At 40.0% G+C, this 25051-nt stretch overlaps 1 protein-coding gene across 28 annotated transcripts in view; it reads left to right on the forward strand.

Moving 5' to 3' along the window:
- The window catches only part of CAST (calpastatin), a 641814-nt gene that overhangs the window by 391100 nt on the left and 225663 nt on the right, over positions 1–25051 (forward strand). For all 28 annotated transcript variants that reach the window (XR_015309292.1, XR_015309294.1, XR_015309295.1 and 25 more), the window contains 4 exons: positions 7022–7102; positions 7196–7246; positions 13509–13604; positions 18786–18908. Coding sequence is in view for 24 of the 28 variants with exons in the window: in XM_086960931.1 (XP_086817057.1) it covers positions 7022–7102; positions 7196–7246; positions 13509–13604; positions 18786–18908 (351 nt within the window). In the remaining 4 variants the exon portion in view is untranslated. The remainder of the gene's footprint in view (positions 1–7021; positions 7103–7195; positions 7247–13508; positions 13605–18785; positions 18909–25051) is intronic.

Genomic DNA, 25051 nt, shown 5'->3' on the forward strand with positions numbered 1-25051 from the left:
AACCACTCTGTGCCCTCCACGTCTATAATCCCTTCATTTTCTACTCTTTGAAGTTCAGACTGCATTCACTGCCATATCCTAAATAGGACGCCACACAGTTTGTTTCAGACCGACACCCTTGAAGACAAATACAGTGAACGTAACCCTTTAAGTATCCGACTTTCTCATCCCACACATCTGGGAATTCTTTGTGGATCTGCTGTATAACTTCTTCCTTACTACGGCCTTTCTCAGCTGTTTGTACACTGTGGTTTAAATTCTTTGAAATTCTGGGAGGCTCACTATTCGGATCCAACATGAGACCAAACTCCTTCTGGTGAAAGTAAATCAAATTGCTTTGGGCATTTTGGATCTGATGGTGAATTTTCTTACATCCCATGTAATGACATTGGCCCACGATCCACTAATTCTAAGACCTTTAAAGTGGGTCCTCACAGGCAAAGTTTTATCTTTTCCCTATCTAGGAGTACTTTTTGATGACAAAAATAAGTGAAAGCCCCTAATTGAGGGAAAGCATGCTGATCTTTTTAAAACCACTGGGGCCGTGGCCCGTTTTGCAAGTAGGTTGGGCTCAGGGTCTCCTTATGTCCTAATTAAGATCTGCCAAGCTAAACCTGTGTCTCAGACTCAGTATGGCAGTGTGATCTGGGGGCATGCAAAGACGGACATAATCCAGACAGCAGAAAAACTATTTTTAAGGTGACTGGTTCAGCATCCACAATGTACTCCAGCTTTTTCAGACCATTTAGAGCTTGGCTGCTGTCGTATTGCTGATTCAGTCACTCTCGGTCCTCTGCTTTTCTGGATAAAAATCTGGACAAGGATAGATCTATAGCTCAATAGACTGATGCTGGCAGATTGTTTGTGGCTTGCTGCCATACATGGTATTTCTTGGTTAGGCTATGTGAAGGCAGCTTCTGCCTCCTTAGGGAGAATGGACATATTCCGAACAGTCCAGGATATGGAGCATTATCTAGCCCAGGTTACCAACAGAAGAGATAGATTTTTATTAGACAGGTTTTGATTTGGCCAACTATATAATCTCCTGGCTTTTTCCTGTAGTTCGGTCCCTCAGGATGTAGGCCATCCTGCAGCTGCAACAATTGATCCCTGCAAGACACCCTGCATTTTGTTATGTTTTGTGATTAGCAGTTTTTAGTTCCTTTATTAAAAACGTTAAGTTGTATACAGGTACGACCAGCTCTTTTGTACTTGTTCTTGCTTCCTAATGATCATGTTTTATTTGCAATGGTCAGTTTTTTATGGGCTACCTGGATGTCTAGACATTTTAGACTTGACTGATTACCATTTCACTGTATATGATGTCTTTTAATCAGATTTTTTGTTTATTGTACTTTTTTATTCTGTATCGTAGATGTGTGTTTTATCGAGATGTTCTTATTTATTGTGCTCTTTTATGTTGCTGTGGTCAACCGAATAAAGATTTTATGATGATGATGAATCCAAAATACTATCTCCCTCAGAAGACGCACAAATCTTACCACTCACATATCTCTCCTTCATTCAATCATGGAAAGTAGCCCTCTAATTCGATGTGCTCGTTCCCATAATCTCACGATCTAATGACAAGCTTAAAAAGTTTGATCTTCTTCTTTAAGTGTTTTTCAAAACAAATCCTAGAAATCAGTGTTATTTTTGCTCCTGAGCTCAAGAACATTTGCCTTCAACTACTATTTTATTTATGCGACTATTCTTTCAGCTGTTGTCAATTTATAATACTATCTGACCACATTCTAAATCCGAATCAGTAACAGTTGCATTCCCCACTACATACACTTTGCAAACTTCACATGACACAGGCTTATTCTTTCAGCAATTCTGAAAAATGCCTTTCTTCCACAAGACTTATATACACTTTTCCATGCAGGGCAGTTTTTTTTTTTTTGCTAATTGCCCCTTTTCCCCACAACGAAAACACTTCCTTCAAATTCAAATTTCTTTTCTGTTTTAGATTTTTTTCTCTGGTTTACAGTTACTCTTTAATTTCTATATGACTCGTTTTCACCATATGCACCTTCTCTGCCCTCTTGTTATTGGTTTTTTAATTACATCTACACACTTGATAGAATGCTATATCATTTTTGCTTCCTCTAAAACATAAGAATATTTATTTCAAGCATTAATTGGTCTCTTATTCTCAACTCCACAATGTTACCAAATTTACAAGAGGATGCAATTTTCCGTAAATCTGTTATTTACGTTTAAATAGTTTCACCTTCTCTTTGCATCCTCTTCCCAGAGTTATATCTTTCTAAAATTGTGCTCACCTATGGAAGATAGTGAATATCAAGCTTTTTAATACAAACTTTAAATTCATTTAAGCTTGAAGCTTCCTTCTCTGACATCCTCCTTTGACAACTAAGAAAGATAGAGCACCTGATGACCCGAAACAGTGTAATAGTAATGCTGTTTTGATTTCTGCGCTCAAATATTACCCACACACCCTTCCATACATTCCATTTTTGCAATTGTGACACAGGTTTATCTGGAAAAGACAGAAAAAATGGGGAAGCAGTAACGTTCTGCATAATGGTTGGTAACGCTCACTTCAACTTTAGTATGAACTGGATAAACCAACAAAAAAAATCCTTTCACTCCAATATCCAATACAATGCCCTAGTATCCACAACAATTAAACAGAGATTTGCATCGGTCTTCGACAAAATGCCCGAGTACCCACACACTTTCTAAACGTTCACCATAGAGTTTGTCTCCACATGTCAATACAAAGTTGTCCACTTTTCTAGATTCCGAAGATTAATGTTGTACGGGGGGATTACTTCAAATGGTAGTGGAATGGTCCTTTTCAGACGATACACCCCTCAACTACCCATATTGGCGTAAAGTAGACCGTGCTGCCACTAACTACAACAACGTTAAAAAAAATCCTTTGCGTGTAAATGTGTATTATTCTTAACCACTAGATGGTGGTCACTACCTAGTTACTACTTCTTGTGTTTTGTCCAAGTAGGTCCGTTCTTTGCATCCAACACTTGTCTGCCTGAGTGGAGGTACAAAACTAAATCAAGGACGCTTCTATCACTCACCAATACAGCCACCGCAGTGCACGGTCATTGCTAAATTACTCATTAACGAGGTTTTCTTCAGTAAACTTGACTGAGAGCACTCTCCTCGCAAACAGAACACGCGAATGGAGTGCTGTACCAACCTATTCTCCATCAACGTACAATTCTACTCACCATTTCCTTACCGCTGTGCGCTGTTTCTGCTTGTACATCAGCGCGTGCCCTACCGGTTTATGTTTAATGACTTCTCTTTTTGAGCTCCAGGCAATCATGGCAGTTATTCCCCATTAACTTGAGTCACCTTGTGCTAAGGGCCACATAGGAGCCATCACGTGCTTCCTGTTCTCCGACGCTCTCTCCTCTGGTTTCCTATTCTTCTGCCCTTCTCACGAATTTCCACGCTGGAATTCTTCTTCCTTGAATCTTTCTTACCTAACAGTAGTGAACCCTATTCTAATTCTCCAGCGGGACTGATCAAAATCTCACCTGTTGCTCTCTGGTAAATGGCTAAAACCACATTAGTGGCTAATCTAATGCCTGCTGTATTAACAGATGGTATTACTGGACACATAGTTATCTTTTTTTCTCCGGTGCACTATTACCTCCCAATTTTGAGTTCCAAACCTCAGAAAGGATGGATAATAACATGCCTTTAATTCGTATTTTAAAGCATTCTGACCTGCAAAGTTAAGGCATATGTGGTTTTCTCCTGCATATGTAATTTGCAATACTACTACGCAATAATTGTTCACAATTTATGGTGCTGGTTCATGCGCAACCCCCCCTTGTGTGAGTGCCTGGGTGGGGATTACCCAGCCTTTATACTGATGACCTACCTGGTGGTTGTCATCTATACATTGCAATGCTAGTTTTATCATGCTATTACTAAAAGAAAGGTTGCTCGTCTCAATGACCTCAGCTGGATGAAAGGGTATATCAAACAAAAGGAGCTGAAACATGTAACCTATGCGTTGTACACCTGCTTTTTCAGTGCTATATTAACCACTTTAACTATCGGATTACTCTTAAAATTGCACTAGAACAGGGACTGCAGTCTGTGAAGTTAGATATCTGATCAACTGCGGTAATAATTTTTGGGACTGTGTTGCTAACTTCAAAAATGTTTTATAAAACTACTCGAACCAATAAAAACAGAAACAAACAAAATAAATCACTTTAGAATGGATTTGGTGCTCATCTTACAGATGCCCCATGCAAATATTGCTAAATAAATCTGGCACTTGTAATTCTCAAAGCCTGCTATAATGTGGGTGTGATCCAAGGGATACCTGCTTCCTCCTTAGAGACAGACACCGCGTTCCATTAAGTGCAGGCAGGTCTGCATGTCAGAAGATAGAATGCCATGCCGACATTAACCAACAGGAGGAAGTATATGTTCCCGACCACTTTCACATCTGTTCGACCAGGGACTGTGAACAATTTAGCAGCAGTTCCTCTCTAGTCTGACTCCTTCAGCCTCCTCCACCCAGAGGAACCAAAAGGGCAAACTGCATTTTTATGTAATAAGATCTCTGTTTTTCTGTTGACGTCTGTGCGCAAAACATATTGATTAGTGCACTGCATTTTTAAAAACAGGGTTATACTGTGTTGTGTATATATTAAATGTGAATATCAAATTCAAAATCAGAATCCAGATTTCTTTTAAGTTCAATCAATTGCAATAATAGAAATTTAGAAAAGTCACCACCATTTGTTTTCTGCTTAAAGTCATTTCATTTAAAATACCAAAAACCCTTCTTTATCCATTTGCTCTCATCAAGTGCTTTAATGAAAGGTACCGCAGAAACAATACATCCATTGTCCTCTACATGCTTGAGCCTTTGTTTCACTCACAAAACTCACAGGAGATAGCCACTTTATTGCACTTTCTTCGTTTCTTAGTCCACCTTCTTTTAGATTTATAAAATTAACAGATGGATGACGTTTGATTATAGATTTCTTATCAACAAATGATTCAACCTATTCCTAAAGAACATTCTTCTTAAGAAACCAACAGTTCCTACATTTAGTAATTGGGGATGAAGAAAAATCTTGTCCGGAGTCTCTTCACAAATATGTAATTTTTACGCCATTGGAGGTGTCGCTAGAGCAGTGGAATGTGCTCTGCATCTAAAACCCGTTACATCCCCTTTTAGTTGTTGAATCAACGTGAATGTGACATTTTAAAAAGCAAACTTATGTTATTAATTTTAACATTGCCGGCTGCTTCAAGATTGAATTCAGTTGGTGCGTCACAGATCGCTTATATGTTGGCAAGCATCTAACCAGTTTTGAACATGAAGCTAAAGGGTTGTCTTGGAATATCTTTGAAGTTGTAGGAGAGGATGTGGCCTAACTGTTGAGCGGTCCACCTCGAAGCTGGGGAACCGGCTTCGAGGCGCGGCAGGGACGTTCGACGTCCTGTGATTCTGGGCAAATCACTTACCCTAACCATACCTAAAAAAAAAAAAGTATTTGCAATGCAATAGGTCTCGCATTACTGAAAGTTTGGGCTATTGGCGTTGCATTATTATTTGCAGTGCTAATGGCTAAAACTTTCAGGAATGCGAGACCTATTGCATTACAAATGCTTGTTTTAAGATCAGCTGAAAAATAAATGACTGAAACCATGCTAGTGCAAAACAACCTTCTCCAAACATCTAAAAGGATGGGATGTTTGTCAGTTTCAAATAATGCTGATATATTTAGAATAATTAGGGCAGCAACATCACCAATGTTGCGTTCTTGCCACTCCCACAGACTTTAACATTCTTAGCTCAAAGATCATCAAGAGAAGAGAAAAGGAACACATGTTTGCTGTGATTTGAAATCCTGTCTGACTCTAGGAATTCCAGGCCTGGGGGGTTATATCCCTCCGGACGTTTCGCACATGCTTGCAGAAGCAATATAAATCAATAGACATCTCCTAAGATACTGCATTTACTTTATTTTTTCAGTAGTGTGTATAAAACAAAGAAAGTAAGGCATGAGTAAATATATCAATAGCATATATTACCTGTGAAGGGAACATTGATTGAATCATTTGCTACCAAAGGATTGATAACTAAGTAGAGTAATATATTTCTTCTATAATTGCATGTACCCTAGATCCACTAGTTTAAATTGGTAAAACCCATGCATTATTGCGAAAAACATGCCCATGCACAATCCGTTGTCGACATTATAAGAGAGAAATCATCAAAAGACCGAATACCATTCACAAACACGACCAAATCGCAAGACACTATAACAACGTTCTTTGGAATGAATGTATTCAAAATATCTTCGTCTGTTAGATAAAATAACGCCACTCTAACTAGAAGAAAAATGTTTTTCAAATCAATTGCCGTTTTAATACCCAGTTAAGGTCAATTAATTCATTCATTTGAGACAAATGCTGATATGTGTCTTAATGGATTAGGAAAGAATACCAACTCTAATACTCCAATAAGGAGCCCTGTAGATGTTCCAATATGAATGTGTGAAATATAAACAAATAGCATTGATCCTTTGGTCTCTGGGGTAATGTCTGGCTAAGGATATTGGCACATGATACACAACTAATTTCCTCAAACCTGCATTTCAATTCCAGCTAATGATGATGACTCAGTGACAGTGAAGTATGGTGACTGTTAACTGGCCCATGTAAAGTACACTCTTGGTCTACATAAACCATATCCCTATTTTCAGGTCATCTGTTACAAAAATTATATTGGAATGCGTACTTCATGACGAGTGATGGACGCCTGTGCTGCGACACTGCACATTGAACAGCATGGTGTATATTTTTCAGCCAAATTGTTTGAAAGTGGCCCTTTCAGAGTAAGAAATAAGCACATGATTGCTGATCCGTAGTTAATGTTGAACATCCTTTGAAGTTCCAGTTTAATCATTGCCTTGCAGAAATGCCAAATGTACACACAAACATTTCTATAAAACTTTTTTTTAAAACCTCTAAAAATGTTGTTCCTTAGGAGGCAAATACTGCCACGCACATAGAAGAACTGGGCAAGCGGGAAGGCTCAATTCCACCAAAATACAGAAATCTTTTGGATGTAAGTAATCAGCATACCAAGACAATGCCTTTTACAGATTATTTGCGTACTGTTATCAATTTGTAAGTAACTGACAGTATATTAATTTTCTAGGGTAAAGAGGGTGGTAAAGTTTTACCCCCGCCGAAGGCTGATACTGTGAAGGTAAGACTGCTGTGAATGTGAATTTCTTTTCTGACATTGCCGTCAAGCCAATGTAAAACTGTAAATTAGATGTTACTGCTATGTTTATTGTACTAGCCAGATACTGGTTGGCTTACAAACACCCTCACTTCATTTCTTCTACCTGTCCTTCTAAGGTGCTTTCCCACACATTCTTCACCTGGCCTACCTCTTGTTGCCCACAACTCTCTCATTACTGTGCACCCATTGACCAACTCCACTTCATTCTGTACCTCCACTATGTATCCACGCAACAACCATGTTAAAGTCAATATCACAATAACCTCCAAATCCAATGTCTCAACCATTCACTATCCAGTAACTCCTGTGCCACTCCTGGGCAGCCAACATCCAGTTCGACCTCGGCTCACATGAAACATAGACCAATTAGCTAATATCGCCAACGGCCTAAATGCAATTTAATCATGGATGGACCTAAACCCCCATTGTGCTATGCACTATCTATGGTTTAGTAGGGTAGATGGGACTTGCAAAACAAGCCTAGAACTGCTGTACTTTAGTATTAAAATGTAAAGCAATATTCAGCTGAGATCAGGTAGTCATTTAGTGCAGACTTAAATTAGTATTTCTGTATTAATAACAATCCACCCAGAATATTGATATTAAAAATTACAATTGGAAAAAAAAACCTTAACAATGGTAATTTATCAGATCTGTTGTCTGTATCACTTGTATTCATCATCAATGCAGGGCATAGCATCTGATCAATTGCATAAACTTAAAAGACATTCATTTATTTATAAAGCTATTTCTAAAGGTATCCTTTACAACAAACTCCACCCCAAAAATCACTGTAAAGTTGTAAGACCAGTTGGAAAATAACTAAATAGTAAAAATAGATGTAATGTCATATAAGAGGGTCTAATACATAGACTTGTTGGAGTAATCCAAAATCCAGGTTAAATGTTTGTGATGATTTGCTGAATTTTAAAGATGATAATCAGGAGGTGTCTAGCTCTGCGTATAATCTGTACCTTATCCTTGGAACTAAACAGGGTGGCAGACTTAACAGATATATTGCTAGTGGATCCATGAAGTTCGTCTTAGAAATGAAAGGTTTCCAGTTGTGATGCTGGCAATTGCGTGCTTTGTACGTTCCTGCTATCTAGCATTAGGTTCCGACATTGCACGTTGTTTTCCTCCAAAGTATAGGATTCCGTATTAAAGTGACTCGTATTCATTATCCCTCCTCCAAAGCCATATGGTGTTTTTTTTCCATCATTGGTTGTGGACTTACTTCATGGCGCCCTGCTTTTGAAATGCAGCTGGACCGAAAATTTGACAAAGAATAATAAAAAAATGTATCTCACTTAAACATACGCCTACTGAACGCATCGGACTAGAAAACCATGAGGCATGTCATATGAGAATGGCTTTTAGAGTATAAAGAACACTCCTTTTAAATGCTGGGTGCTTTATAAAGTGCAGTCAAGGTTCTCCTGAGCAATCTACCGATGCCGAAGGTGGCGAGGCCTGCAGTGCTCTGGGGACCAATGAGGAGCAGATCCCTGATTATTTGCTCTGAGAGGACTTAGACTTAAAGAAGCCCACATTTAGGAAAAGACTCTGCCATCACTCCACATGCCATTCACTTTGCGGCTCCTACCTCTACAGCTCAGCACCTGGGTAAGGAACAGCCTCAAGGGAGCCATGACTCCAGCCCAGCACAATCACTGCTGCTCCCGCTCAACCTCGAAAGCCAAGCATGACACCAGGAAATAGCCAAATCTCGGTGCTGTAACTTGATCTCAATATCACAGCCCTGCCCTCCTCGGAACCAGGTTTGGCCCTAGAATCAACTTCAAACCTAGCATCATTGCCAAATGACATAATACCAGAGGATCAGCAGTAAATAGATGTGAGGCAGGGGAAGATCTATTTAGATACAGCGACCGGCCATATCCTAGCGAAATCACTCTTGCCACAACCAACACCCACTTACCAGGCCACCCCCAAGAAAAAGGAACCTCTTTTCGGAGGAGGCCATTTCCAAATAGCTAAGGTAATAATACCCAATCCAAAAAGACCAAGTATTAGGAATGCAACACCTTCTCCACCACAGTCCCCTATACAATCTGTATCACTAGTACATTGTGTACACTCTTCAGATCAGGACCTTACAGATTACCCTGACCCTTATGAAAGGTACTTCTGTGAAAGATGGGGATTACCAATGGCTTGAAAAACCACAAAACAACCCTTCTTTAAAGCCCTATTCAGTGATCCCATCATCCCTGGCTGTTTCTGCTGTGTATTACTGCTGCATACTACGCAGTCTTTCAACTGGCTGCTGAGCACCATAAAGTAAAATGTAATCTTGTGGAGGAGGTGGAAGACTCCCTAATAGAAACCTGCTCAGAAAGCCAGTGTACTTGCCATTTACCTACCCATGTTGAAAAACAAACTGAAGCCTTTAAAACAAAGATTCAAGGACTCAGACCCTGTAAAACTAAACTCATTATAGTGATCCCACTCCGCCCTCCTCCCATGAGTTGAGAACAAATTGAAAGTTTCACCAGGCCACTCTATGAACATTAGGGGACATGTTCTTCCAGATTCTCTGCGGGTAAACACTGTGAGTTAAAGGACATTGGCACAAGGGAGAGAACAAACTCCACCTCTACCTCTTGACAATGAGAGTAAAATAATTGATGCAGTGGGAAAAAGGCTGTGGGCTCCAGAGCGGTATAAATGATTTCCGACAAAGTTGGTATGATCCATCATCACCTACGGTTACAGTTAAGTATTCCATACCATGCCACATATTCCACCATGCAGCCATCACATCAGTCAGACACACCAAAGGCTGATTCACTTGGACGTGTAAGCATTGTATGCATCTAAAGGGAGCAATCAATCAAGTTAAAGCATCTCAACAGGGGCAAGGCACTTACTCATTCTACTTTCTCACCCTCCACGGCTACTCAACCTGTACATCATCATAGATCACTTCAAAAGGGCATCTCTGCAAGAGTCCCTATATCCTCATACCCACCCACGCTGCATACCACCATTATCTCAGGTCTGTGATCAATGGCAAACATTACAGGTAATTGCAAAATGTTTTGTGTGGTTGCAGCACAACTTTGTCGTAACTCAGTTCACGACTTTCCATATGTGGACGATTGGCTCGTAAACTGCAACTGCCGACAACAATACCTTGCTCACACTTAACAATCTTTGGCTTTAGGGCTTACGGTGAACCCTAAAACCTCCAAAATGTCTCACCTCTTCCTTCAACATGCACAACCCTTCTTGGGAGCAATAGTCAATACAGCAATAGACACGTCCTACTCTAACAAAGAGAGTGATAACATTTGAAAGGCTGCTTCCTCTTTACTAGACGTTACATCCTCGATCTGAGTGGGGAATCATAAGCCTGTTAGGAGTGATGGAATTGTGTATTGCATTAGTCCCAAATGCTTGTTTGCATTTGCGCCCACTTCAGGAATGTCTTGCACAACAATCATCACAAGATTACGGGCAGTGCGGAGATCTAGAGTTGGTGGAGTCAAGGGTTGAGCACAAGCTGCAATGGTGGAGCAACAAGAGCTTGTTACTGGACAGGGCGTTTCTCAACCCCCAGCCGTAAGAGACCATGACCACAGACACATCTTGTATGGGTGGGAACCACATTTGTGCAGGGCAAGCATGGTCTTTAGCAGCAAAACAATGCACATCAGTATCCTGGAGCAAATAACAGTACAGTTTGGAGCTATGGGCATTTTAGGATCTAATTTGCAATAAAATAGTACTCATTCGAACAAACAGCATGGCCACAATGTATGTTATCTTAAACCAAAGAGGCACACACTCTCCACAGCTCTCAAGGCTGGTGCGTAAAATCTGACATTGGGTAATTCATCCTTCTCCAGGTCGAACACCACCCTGGAGAGGAAAGCATCTTTGCAGATTTGTTAAGCAGGACACAACCACAAACACAGAAATGGAAAATCAGTCCACAAGTACAATATACTTTCACCACTGAGGCACTCCAAAGGATATCTGTTTGCAATGTGCAAAAACTCAAAATGCCAATGCTTCATCTCCAGATACCCACAATCCACTGACAGGGCACTGCGTGTGAATTGGTCAGGAACTTTTCCATATGCTATTACTCAACTAGTTAGAATTATGTATGTGGTGAGGAAAATGAGGTAGACACCCATGATGCACATCCTTACTGCACCAACGGGCAAGGCAAACACAGTTCTCAATGCTCTTAGAAATGATCGTACATCCACACAAAAGGCTACGTCCACATACATCAAGGTCAGCTACAGCATTACTATCCCAGGACTTTGAACCTTGCAAATTGGCACCGGAGGTGTTGGGGGTTTGGTACGTCCCAGTTCCTAAATGATGTATGCTAATTCTTAAGGAGACCCTGGAGCCCTTTACGAGGGCTTGATATGCGGCCAAATAGAAAAGGATTGTTCAGTACTGCACTGTTCTTCAAAAGCAGTCCATGGGAATGTTGTTGCAAGACATTATATGGTACATATTGCCCTTATACAGATCACTGTTGATGTGTACTGTTGTAAGACTTCACTTAGATGCAAAAAATAGTCAACACCAATCAATATTCAAAATACCATTGGTTAGAGCATTTATGGAAGGCCCTTCTAGATTAATTCTTCCTAAAGCACTACCAGTCATTTTGTGAGACCTCTTCATTGTTCTTACCGTTCTCATGGGTCCACCTTTTGAGCCATTACACTCTTACGGTTTACAGCCTATTTCGTGGAAGGTGGCATTCCTTCTTTCAATGACCACTCTTAAGAGAGTTGGTGAACTGCAAGAACTAGCAGGGGAAGAGCCATTTATTCAGGTCGTCCTCAGAACTAGCCCTTTTTTCTGCCTTTGGTCGTCTCTGCATTCCATGTTAATCAAACGACTGACCTACACATTTTTTCCCAAACATCAAAGAGTGGCATAAAGTGTTTGACATCATTTAGATTTCCAAAAAAGCACCTTTGTGTTACATTGATAACAGCAAAACTTTTAGGAAAACTAGGCAACTGTTTGTAGATTTTGGGAACACTTACTTAAGGAAAACTATTTCCAAGTGAGACATTGCTAGATGGATAGTTAAGTCTGTTATGGCAATGCCAAAGCTAAACTGCAAGCGGTGCCCAAAGTACATTCTACTCGTAAAGAGGGAACTGCTTAACTTTTCTTACAAACATCACAATTGCAGGCATCTGTAGAGCTGCAATAAAGTACAATAATCACAGTTTCACCAAGTACTATTGTGTGAACATTCATGCACACAAAAAAGCAGAATTTGGGCAATCTATTTTTAAAAATTTGTTTGAAACGCCTTGTGCAATAGCTCACAAGCTTCTACTTTACGGAGAAGGGCACTGTTTTTAGGCAGTGCAAAGCATGTGATCTATTGAATAATTTACTGCAGACCGAAAACTTTATTTACCTGTAGCTATCAGTCTGCTGTGTGTAGTGCTGTAGAGTCTCTTAGGAAGGATAGGAGCATTTAATAGGACCTTTGGAAAAATCGTCACATTTAAAGAAACATTTAAAAAAAAAAAGTTATAACTGTTTACCAGCATGATAGCCTGTCTCCCTCCATATCGCAACACTTGCCCACTCTCAGCTCTGTTGGGGAAACAAAATCTGAGGTAGTCTATGTCCTAGTGTATTGTTGGCTTTAGTGAGAGAGGCATGAGTCATCTCAAAACCAAAACCTTTAAATCGTAGAAAGATCATTTGTAACGCCTGCACCTAACACTAGATGGGAGGAATCTAAAAACACGCCAATCTACAGTTCTACTAGCTGCAGGTCATTTATTAAAGGGAAGTTGCGTTTTTCTTACTGGGAGAAGTGATAATTTCATTTTGCCCTGGAATTTCACCCCGACATTATTACAGCTTTCAACAGGTCCATGGTAAATCTGTGGTCCCAGTCATTTTGAATGTACCAATAATGGGAGTTACCTTCCCCATCAGAATTTAGTCTAAAAACTACCAATAGCGCCCATAATGTTACAGATTTCTGCTTGGAGGTCTTTCTGAAAGGTAAAGTATTAAATTGCATCAGCAAACGTAAAAAAATGCCATTAAGTAAATTGCTTCTCACTTTTAGTCTGGTTGTAACCGTTATTAGAATAATAAACATGCTTGCTACCAGTGTTAATGACACTGATTTGTTTTAGAAATTAAAAAGAAATGAATATATCATTTTGTGTTTTGGTGTTTTTTGCAGCCTATGAGCGACGCTGAATTAGCTGATGAGTTGTCAAAGGACTTTGCTTGCACTGCATCTCCGACGGCAAAACCCACAGCACCTGCCAAGTCTACAGTAAGTTTTCGTGATTGATAAGTTTTCAAGGCATGCTCCAACAACATTTAAAACAGAGCCCCTTGTGGTGTTGTCAAAAATCTATGGTTGTCCACGCCCCTTTTTATTAAGCATTTAATCATCCTAGCATTATATATCTATATAAATGTGGTACTGGTCTCACACTCTTTAATGTGAAAAGTCACAAAGCAAATAGATCAATTGGCAGTGAGACATAGGGTTACAATAATAGGCTTTTATTTTAAATCATTAATGTTTAATAGTATCTATTGTGGAGGAATATGATCTCTGACTCAACAATGGAGTGGCTCCGGGCTTATAATGGCTGGTATAAGCCCAGAGCACCAACATTCAAATGTTTTTGTTCACAGCTGTGGATTTCAATCCCCTCGCACCCTGTGAAGCCTTTGTTTTATTTGTTAGAGCATTCTACCCTCTAGTGGCAGAATGTTCTAATAGCCTTATATCCCTTTGTAGGTGGGCTATACCGGCTACTAAAGTCCTACTCCCTTGTTAATTGCCCTCGCCCTCGGCTCGGGCCTTTAATCCTGGAGTGGGCCTTTAATCCTGGAGTAGGCCTTTAATAGCTGGTATAGCCCGCTACAGCAGGCTTTAAGGCTATAGTAATGCTGTCTTTGTAAGTAAAGTGGTACAAAAGCGGGGCAGAGTGGGCTAAGGAACGGTGATGGATTAAACCCAGATCTCTTGACTGGGTGTGAGTGTTTGATTGGTTCAGATGCTCCGTCCATCACCGCCCCCTTTTGTACGTTTTTGTAAGTAAAGGCAGCAAAAAGATTAATCAAATGAGCAGTCACCCATAACTCTTCACCCCTGCTTAACAAGCCAGGTGTGTGTTGTGCCCTGAATGTGCATGGGATCAAACGCTCAGCCATATCAAGGGAACCTACATTTGACAAAAAAGTGAGTGCACATGTCCTTGCATATTGATACTTTGTTCCTAGAAGTAGTGGAAATTTCAGAGTGTAACACTCATTTCTTATGGATACTTCCAACTGTAGATTTCCCACCTTAGAACCCCCCCCCCTTCCCCCTTGGACTAGATTGAATCTAAAAAACTTGAAAGTTCCTATATTCCATTTGAAGAAGGGATTTGTAATTCCATCATTACTTTTCATCATTTTATTTGAATTGCAAATTTCTCCATACTGCTTACCACTCCAACCTCCAATTCTAATCATCTCATGTTTTGGCAAATAACAAGCAATTAGGTTCCCATATCACTGTGTTAAGACTAGTTTGGAGAAGTGTTTTACAACCTGTGGACAGTTGTGCTTATTTGAATTCTAGAGTTCAGTAAAACTGTTGGTTTTGAATTTCCCTCAGCTACAGACGCTTTGTGATTGCCAAATTGTTTCACATCCATTAATGTTTTTTCACCTGTTCATCATGTCCGCTGGTGAGCGCTTTGAAAAAGTTACATAGTAATTGCTTAGGCAGAGCCAATCGGATGGACACTAAGTTTTCAATGGCAGCCATTGTTATGTCTAGAATGAGTGAATACATTAATAAAGTAATTTGTGATGTGCCGAATGGCTTACACATAATAGTTTCTGTGCATGCGATTCATGTGAGATAAATACTCATTCAGAAAAGAGCATCATTTCAAATGTTAAGACTCCAGTGCATGATACCTTGGAAGTGACAACTAGAAAAGTAACAGAGTTGGACAATAAAAGAGGAGCAAAGCCAAAAACACAATATCACTTCAAACAGTGATGAATTTGCTGTTTGGAGGACGGAAAAGAAATGAGGCCTGGGCAGCTGACAGAGCGGTAGTGAATAATAAATAGTAGATCTAGGGACACATTATTTAAAACCAAATCCCCTTTGAAGTGTAAACTAAGATTATACAAAAACAAGTGCAAATCTTGAAAAATTGTGATTAGGTATTGAAAGACCGGATCACAAATGACCTGTTAAGAGACCAGAATGATGGCAGATAAATATATTTCCACGCAGAAAGCACTATTAGTGTGCCAATGGTAAAATAAATAATCCGGGTTGGATATATATGAGGGTGATAGATTTAAGGATCGGATAGTCAACACCAAGTGATCCAGATTTACAATATTAGCATTAGAAGATTTTTACGTTTTCAATTTATAATATTAGCTTAGGGAGTAACACTTGTAGTGTACATTTTCCAGAGTTACAAAATTAGGGTTAGGAGCATGGCCTCTGGAAAGCAGGGACTGACCACAAAGTCATACTTTACTGGTTACTCTGATATCGTCCTAATTGTTCCATTATTAGGTAGAAATTCTTGCTGCAGCTATCAAAGATCTGTGAAAAGTAATTCTTGCATTGTGTACATCGAAGGTAACATGTAAAAATCTCAAAGATGAACAGAGGATAACAGATGAGATTTAATGAGGAATATTTACTTCTTCAGATACGTTTATATTGTGTTTGTCTGTGAAATGGTGGCACTTTCTTTTATGCTTAATTGTGACATCTGTACTATTGTTGCCATTTATTTCTCTGCTTCAAATTAGCAAGACCTTCATAATGCAATTAATCTGCTTCAGCTCTCTGTTGGTTCTGCAAAGGTAGTGCCTAACCCATAAAGCATTGATGGACAGATTTACAACACTTCCTGCTGCCCTTAAAGAGAAGAAATAGAAAGACTAAGAGCCTGAACAAAGGGTACCAGCTCAGCTAATGAATACCTTACACATGGCATGTAATTAGCCGAAGGTGATGTAAGCTGAAGCTCCCACTTGTTCCTTCTGCGTGTTATTCCTGCAGATCTGCAGTAAAACCAGAGGAGCACAGGCAATAGGTTGGGCAAGTTGTGAGATGGAAGAGAGATAAAAAGAAAGAGAGAAAAAAAGAGAGTGAGTGTGTCTCTTCCTCTCACATATCACATAAAGTGACACATCTGTGGGCATACTTGGTGATATGCTGGCTATCTCAACCTAATAATGGCACATCAGCAGCATCGAAGACAAATTTATCGCAATTTTCTGGTGGCATGAAAGCGACCCCTCCAATTATTGGCCCATCAGTTGTGTATGGGTTTTCTTGCAGACATGCTGGCTGTCTCTGATTAGAAATAGGTTATCTGTGGCCTATGCGCGGGAGTTCTTAGTAACAGGCTGGCTTACATTGCATAATAGTGGTCTAGCAATTATAGTATTTCTGAAAAAAAACATTTTGAGGCATTTTGTCATCTTTATGAAAAACACATTCATAATATTCTCACTAGTACTGCTATCTGAGTCCTGAACATGTACCGTTGGTATACCTGCCTTTAACTATGTACCTGGGCAATAACATTGCCATAAACACCAGTAAGAATTGTATCCCTCTGGTATGTTTGGCCTGTTATGGTGAAATTTACACAACCTTTGATTCCTTCAACTTATTTATTCCATGTATATCCTCGCTCATTACATACAACTGAGAATCTAATTGGGAGGGGCTGCTTGGAACAAGGAAGTGAAGGAACATGCTACATACTTGTGAAAACAGATGGTCCAAGTGACATTGCAGAACCAGTGTGTACTAATTGCTTGTAATACATGTTGCCGTTTAAGTAATCTTTAGGGGACATTACAGCCTGGGCCAGTACATTGAAAACCCCATTATTTAGCCACCATTCTTTCCAAGTTTACTTTGGGAAAGTGAGGACCAGCACACTGTGTAGATTGCCTGACACACCAAACAATTAGTAATGGAATATTGAGATCTTCAGAGCCTTTTGATTTTTATCCACTTAATGTGAGATTGTACAGATCAATAGAACCTTCTCTCCTCATGCTCTTAAAAGGAGGTCAGTCAGTCATTCCAATTCGATGAAGGTATTTACTTTGCACAACTTTCACAGTTCATCAGCTGCATTGCACTGCAGATTAGTCATTCTCCGCCTGATGCACTTGTCTTTTCGGTGTTATTTATTCTTAGAGTCTGGCACCAAATACTTTACAGCTGTTATGTTTCTGTTGCCACTCTGGTTGCTTATCTAGGAGCAAACATTAATTCTAAATTTGCCCACAGATATAAAATTTGATACCGAAAATATATTCTATTTGAAACAATGATAATTACATTTTTGTTACGAGATGTGATGAACTGCTCTTTAAAGTCATGGCTGGTAACAACGTACAAGGTTAAAATTAACGGGCCCTTGTCTGGGAAAACTTGCTAGAAAGTTACTAACCACAGAATATAATATAGGATAGCAGTTGAAAACATATTTTGCAAAATGCAAGAACTGAGATTCCAAAACATAAATTACCAAAATCAACTAACAAATGTATATCCTTACAAAATGTCAACCTGTAGGACTTGAGTTACCTTCAAATATGATGGCACTTGAGTAAATATTGTAAATTATATCGGCCTTAAAGCATGTAAGGAAGGGGTTTAGCTGGATTTAGGCATTAATCAGTAGTTAAAATATATCTAGTCAGTTATGTATGTATGGTCAATGTTTTGGCAATCTATAGTTTGGAGCCTGAGTTTTCACATGAAACTATAACATAGATTTCTTGCTTCCACACACCCCTGTACCTACTAGGTTTGTTGGCAGCTGCCAGGTTGCCAGTTTGTTTAACAATCTTGAAATGTTTCATTTTGTAAGATCAGCCATATTAAGGTCACTTATAGTTAAATTGTTAGTGTTATGTCTCTTCACCTCAGTGGACTAAGTCATGCACCTCATGGATCTTATTTGACCCCCCATGGCAACTTATTTGAATGCCCGAAGGTCCACATATACTTTTGTTTTCCTCACATCAATAAGATAAATACCATTGAGTAGCTTTACAACAAACATCTCTTACTTGGCACCGAGATGCCCATCATTGTGAATGTGTCCTTTACAATTATGTTGCAAGGCATTTTCTGCAGGTGTATCCTTGATAGCATCCACATCTTTTTCTGACAGATCAGTGCCATGTCATTACACCTGGATTAATTGCAGCCTGATACAAATGTTTCTGTTATACCTTCTTAATATTGTCTTTTGTGACGAAGTTTATTTTCTAAAATCTGTTGTCCAGATTATTGTTCTATATTTTTGAAATATCAGTTAAAGGGATTTGAAGAAAAAACTATTCAGAGGGTCATATCCTAGAAGACAATGATTGCTTTCACATTGAAAAGATCGGTTGACCCGCTGGCTGTCTGACTTTTTATTGCATTTGGTCACATTAGGACACCGTGGAGCAGAAGACACCAAAAGCCACCCCATCAGAACAAGTCAGCACCAGTGCCAAAACTTCTACTGTTCAGAGTCCGGCTGCACCCACAAAAACACCAGCGAAAACTCCACCTGCCGTAAGTGAGCTACTGAACCTTAAAGCACTGGTAGAATGGACCGCATATTATATATCAAGAATCATAATTGATTTAGCGCACTATATATGTTATGATGGTTAATACTAGCTGAGAAGAAGTCACTGAGATAAACGCTTGCTGCTGACATCTGCTGTGATCTGCAGGACACAAGATCACATCCTGGTAAGCCCAATTCCTCCTTCATTCTTCGGAGGTTGCTAAAGCAAGCAATATTGACGAGATTTGTTGTTTCAGCACAAGTAATACATGCAACAACACTATTATATTCGTTATTATTAGTACTACTATTGTTACTACTAATAATAAGAAGAATAACATCCTATGATAAGGCCATAGGGATGGCAGAGATGTAATTTGAAATATTAACACTCTTTTCGCCCCTGGTATTTTTACACACAAAAGTCTTTATTTCGGTTTTACAGTACCATAAAAGAAAGAAGCACATAGATCTTGCATGGCAATAATCAGAATAAAAGATACTGTAGATTAAAATACTTCCTATACAGGCTTTTGGTAATTTAAAAAAAGATACAAATTAGGTAAAAAGCTTAACACAAAAATACAATATGTACATAGTGCAAATATAAGCATATTTCAATATTTAAAAGATGTCATAACATCAAAATTAAAATAGCAAGCAATCCAAATATTTCCAATCCAAAGTGCTAGTGCGCAATATACGCCCCTCTGTTCAGGTCATTTGGGTTTTAGTTCATGTACTTCCTTCAAGTCGATAGGGCCCTCCTTCTAATGGACCATAATTTACCCAGAAATGTTGCTGTTGCACAAACAAAGAATGGTCTCACGTCTGACTTCAGAATACGTAGGGCTTCTTTGTGACTGTGTTCCTAAGTATCTACATACAGGGGTAAGCCAGTTCCTTCTGGGTCTAGTGTAGGCGGGGCAAGCAAAAAATACATGGCCTATTGTTTCTTTAAGGCAAGGGCAAGAAGGACTGCCCATGGACTGTGATATGTTCGTCCTCCAGGTATTAGTGAAGGCATTGATAGGAAGGCCTCCGTGTCTAAATTGAATGTATAATTTCCTATCTTCTGGCCCTTTTATTAAATCAAGGAAGCTTTCTAGCCGTCTGCTAGATTTGATATCAAAGAACAGGTCAGTTAGGCAGCCATGTCGTAAAGTTCTTCTGTTCTACCCAAGCCCAAAACTGTGATTTTAGTGCGTCCCTAGAGTATGTGAGAGGGTGACCTTCTAACTCCTTGGGCACACCTATGTCCACCCGGATGGTATTTAGGTAGTTGATCCACCCAATTTTATGTTTTTTGTCCAGGGCAGAAACTTCATAAAAGCAGTTGCATAGGACATCAGTTCTAGAGTTGTAACTAATCTGTACCAAAAAAGCAAGGGGCGTAGGCTCACCAGATCATTGATAGACTTTACACCCATATCGAGTTTCAAGGGAAGGAGGGGGGTGCTCTGTGGGAGTGATAATAGACTTCTCTGAAACGTATTTTTTATTATCGACAGGATGTTAACGTTTATTTTTACATGATTTTGAACAAAGAATTGCTGAGTACTTACACGTTCTTTGCCTTTTGTGAATATATGCTCTATTGATTTACTCGTTTCTGTAATGTAAATATACTTTGGTGGCAAGGGTTGTACAGAGTTGCACCCCAAAAGTGAAAGGAAAGAATAATGCACTTTAGTTAAACTCACTGTCTTGCAGGACATTTGATTATCTACCCAAGGTTAATCGAGTTTAACTGTTGATTCACCTTGAACGATTCTAGGCACAAAAGTGAGTGGGTTTGTAGGAGAATGAGTTTGGGTCAAATGTTACCACAGGTGGGTTAGAGTTTAGGGATTAGTGAGAGTCTGGCCGAGTGATAGATTGTGGATGGGTGGGCCAGTGTATTTTTGTGGTAGGTGACATTGTGGACAGGTGATAAAGAGGTGGTCTTGCGAAGAAATGGTTTTAGGACAGTGAGTGGTTATGGAAGAGTGTGAGAGTTATGGAGATTACTAGTGCTTGAGAAGGATAAATGAGTGCATGGGAATGAAGAAAAAGCATTGGCATAGCCAATAGGTCTTGCCTTTCGGACCTTTTATGTGTTCAGCTAGAGCAATTGCACATGAATAATGAAATGAAAATGCTGCATTTTATTGTAACACAGTTGGGAGAGGGAACAAGGAAATGACCCCACACACGTCACACCACTACAGTCTACGGAGTTGTGTATTCTGTAAACTGAATCCCGAGCGTGGCATACAGAAAGGGGCGGGGCCACCTTTAAAGTTAAAGTGCAGCTTTGGGTGCTTTGACAAAAAAACAACAACAAATGTGTTAAAATAAATACGGCGAGCGACTATAAAAAAAAAAGCAACGTCCGCCATTAAAATTAAAGTGCTGCATGGGGGTGTATAAAAATACTTCAGTAATGTAATTACGGCAAGGGCGGCCACCGCACTTCCCAGACCGAGGCTGCACTGATTGCCCATCCGTCATGCACCCTCCGCACGCTTAATAATATTCAAGCACCAGAATGGCAGGTGAAGAGAATATGCAACAAAACAGAAAATGACATCAATCTGAAAAGCAATAAAGAGATCCCTGCAAAATCCTGGAAGGCAGCGATTTTGAGCCGCATTATTCCCCTTTATAGAAAGTGACCTGGGCCTTCAAGCTTTACCACAACACAACACTAATTTATACAGCTACCCAAATGACAGCACTCACAGGCATATGATGGGGAAGAATACCGAGAGACAACATGCTCATTTTAAAGTCTCTATCCTTCTCCTCGAGCTTTAAATATCACAGGGTTTGGTTTGCCTCACCCGAGCACTGCAAGATATTTCAAGGGAATAGGCGGGAGGCTGCAGAGGGGCTTCTGCAGAACATTAGAGTGAAGGAGCTCTAACGGGTATGGAACCGGCTGTGTCACGTGCTCACGCCACAGAGCATTCTGAAGCACGTGGCAATGTCTGCGGGCCCTTTACACAAGCAGGTCCCCACCCCCGGTGTCCGCTGGCAGGTACCCCAGAAGGTGTTGACCCTGGGCTGTGCAGGTAAGAGAGCAGCGCACCCCCCCCTCCCGCCCACACACACAGACACAATTTCAATGTGTCCTCGGATAACCCTGCTCTTACGGATTGTACATTTAGTCTCAGATCCGCCCAGCTCCCAAAAAAAAATACATGACAATAAAAGGGTGAATTCTGGGGTGTGATGGACGCATGTTGTAAATTATTTATTCAGACATTTGTTGCCCGGAGGTGAGACACTGGATTTTATTGAGATTTTCTTCTTTGGTTTGACAACTAAAAACATCAAGTGCATTGTTCTGTGCTTGTTTAAAGCTTGTGAGAGGACAGACGTACATTTCAGATACAGATTTATTACCGAGGCGGAGTGTGACATCGCTCTACAGGAAATGCTATTTTTTTTACATCAATAAATTAATCGACTCTATAAATACTCAAATGACATAAATCAGTCGCTTGTATTAAAGGTTTATTTCAGAAAAATAATCTGGTCCAGGAAACACGTCGTGCTGCTTTGGTTAACTAATGTGCAATAGCTATCCCTGTTTAATTAACCAAACTAACAAGTTCTGCTTTAGTAAAGTCTGTTTCACAAAGTTATAACCAAAGACTGTCGTATAGTAAAATAAAACACATATTTAGCAAAACACGTTTTTATGTTTAGAGAACGGCCGGTCGCTTTCAGATGGGGGATAAAATTACCAGATATGGGAAACCAGTAATGTTAACAAAACAAGATGCACCTGGGTAACATAGTGATAGGAATCTGAGGTCATATGAAGGCACGCCGCCGCCATTAAATTTAACGGCCACAAACTACTTTGTTATTGTAAATACAGGGAGGGCCCGCCGCTGCCATTAAATTGAAAGCGTGGCATGAGGGCTCTTTAACAAAACAAACAAAACAAACCCATGGTGATAAAAACAAGGAGGCACTACAGCTGCAGCCCTGCGCGCCGCTGCTTGCTCCCGTGGCAAAACGCTGTGGGAGTGAACCTTTTCAGAAGAGGTGGGACATGCACCCACCTTTAGCCATTTGCGTGCTCTCATTATAGAAAGACACAGGCAAAAGCCAATCAGTGTGTGGGAGGAGTCAGACTCACACAGAGTAGATACAAGAATTCTCGCAGAGCAGTGCATGCGTGCTGCTAGGCTCGACCTAGAAACGTGCAAGAGAAAGTGCTTATGGGAGAAAGAAAGTGGGAGAGAATTTGCTTCTGGACGAATGAGAATTTGAGTTGGATCTGCATTCTACTGTTGAGGAAATGTAAACCATAAATCGCAAATTCAGTCCGAGCATGTGACCCGCATTGAATAGATCCTGCAACTGGTCATAGTGAGGAAGCCATTTAGGTATTCTCTGTCGCAACTGATGGCAAAATCATTGTTCCCTTGCTACGACTCTAAGAAAGACGAGTCCTTACTACTTTATTAAACAAATCCATGATAGTTGAAGACCACCTCAGACCTGTCCTCTCTTATGGGATCCAGGTCTTCCTGGCTCCTGGAGCTGTTCCACAGAGAGGACAAGGCTCTTGAAGGGAAGGTGGAAGAATTTTAACATCAGGTGGAGGAGTCATCCACAACATCTCACCTTGAATTAAGGGTTATTGGGAGCAAGAGGGTGGCATGCACAAAGACAAGTTGCACTTATGCACTTAAAGCTGCAGTGCTGCCCGCATGGGTTTCTACTGGGCATTGGGTCTCACCGTACAAAGTGCACAGATTAGAAAAAGTTCATAGACTTCACACTCCTGTTGGCCAGGACCAGGCTGGCAAATCCCTGGCCTGAGTCCAAAAACCCCAACAGTGTCTAGATGGTTGAAAGAGGTTGCAGAATGATGTTTTATGATGCGCGAGAATTGAGCTTGAGAGTACTGACCCCAAGCTCCTGTTAGATCTGGACTTATGGCATACACTAACCAGGTCTCTAAGATTCCCCCCCCCCCCCTCCCCTGGTGAGCGTCCAATGCGAAGAGGTGCTCCCTAGGAGTGCTGAAAAATATGACTGACAGAGGTAACGTAAACATGCTCTAATTTGTAATCTTTGAGGTTAGCAGTGAGTCTGACATGCCTGATGTTCATGAAATGCCCCTGACCCTCTTTGTGCAGATTGTATTGTAAATTTGACAGTTCCTACTTGTCTCTTCCAAAAGACTTTAATTGTTTATGCATTTTTGTTTTTTCGTTCCTTTATAATCAAAATGAAAAGGTATTATTGATGTGAATATAATGCATATACATTTATCAGTATCTTATGGAACAAAAAACTTAGTAAGTATATTCAGAAACCTTCGAATAAAAACAACTTAAAAAACACATCACACCACACCACACCTTCGCTAAAGACTCCTTAACAACACCCATTTTTCAGATCATAAAATACATAACGCATATTCAGTGAGAGGCCATGAATTCCAAATAGCACTTTGTTCTCACAGAACTAATGTTTCTGGTACTTATCTACCCAAGTAAGGGTGCTGCTGCATCTCAATTAGCTGCTGCCCAATTAACTAGAACAGGTGTTTGGCTAAAGCATCCTATTTTCGCCCTTTTTTTTAATACCATAGATGTGACAGCTCTCTGCAATGTACGTAATATTTTTTGACTTTGAATGACCTCGGTTAGCACCATATATGCTAGCTTTGCATTGAATTTAAAGATGCACGGTGGTCATTCAAGTAGGAGATGTCAGTATTCCAAACCCTTCTTCTGTAGAACATTTGTTGGCATGAGTCACACCATGCGCAGTTAGCACCTCTGTTATCTAGTTCTAAATGTCATATTTTAGATGACAATTCTTCCTACACAGTTTGATACAAATAGCCTTTAGGAATCCTTGTTTTTCTTTGGAATTCTTAGTACATTGTCGACTGTTTAAGCCTATAAGCGCAGCTTAAATGATGCCGTCCCCCAAATGTGTGTGCATACATGCGCAGTGTATTTTCACCTGTGATGCAGAAGATCATTAGTTAGAACCTCTGCATACAGTAGGATATGTTTATTGAATAATAAATTGCATGCTAACACAGTGTTGTCATTTCAAGGTGCTGTAACTCTCAGGTGTTACCATTATCTATAGCAAAAATGACATAAGATATTTACATGCTTAC

This window comes from Lissotriton vulgaris, chromosome 3_1, assembly GCF_964263255.1.
Source record: "Lissotriton vulgaris chromosome 3_1, aLisVul1.2, whole genome shotgun sequence".
NCBI classification, from domain to species: domain Eukaryota; kingdom Metazoa; phylum Chordata; class Amphibia; order Caudata; family Salamandridae; genus Lissotriton; species Lissotriton vulgaris.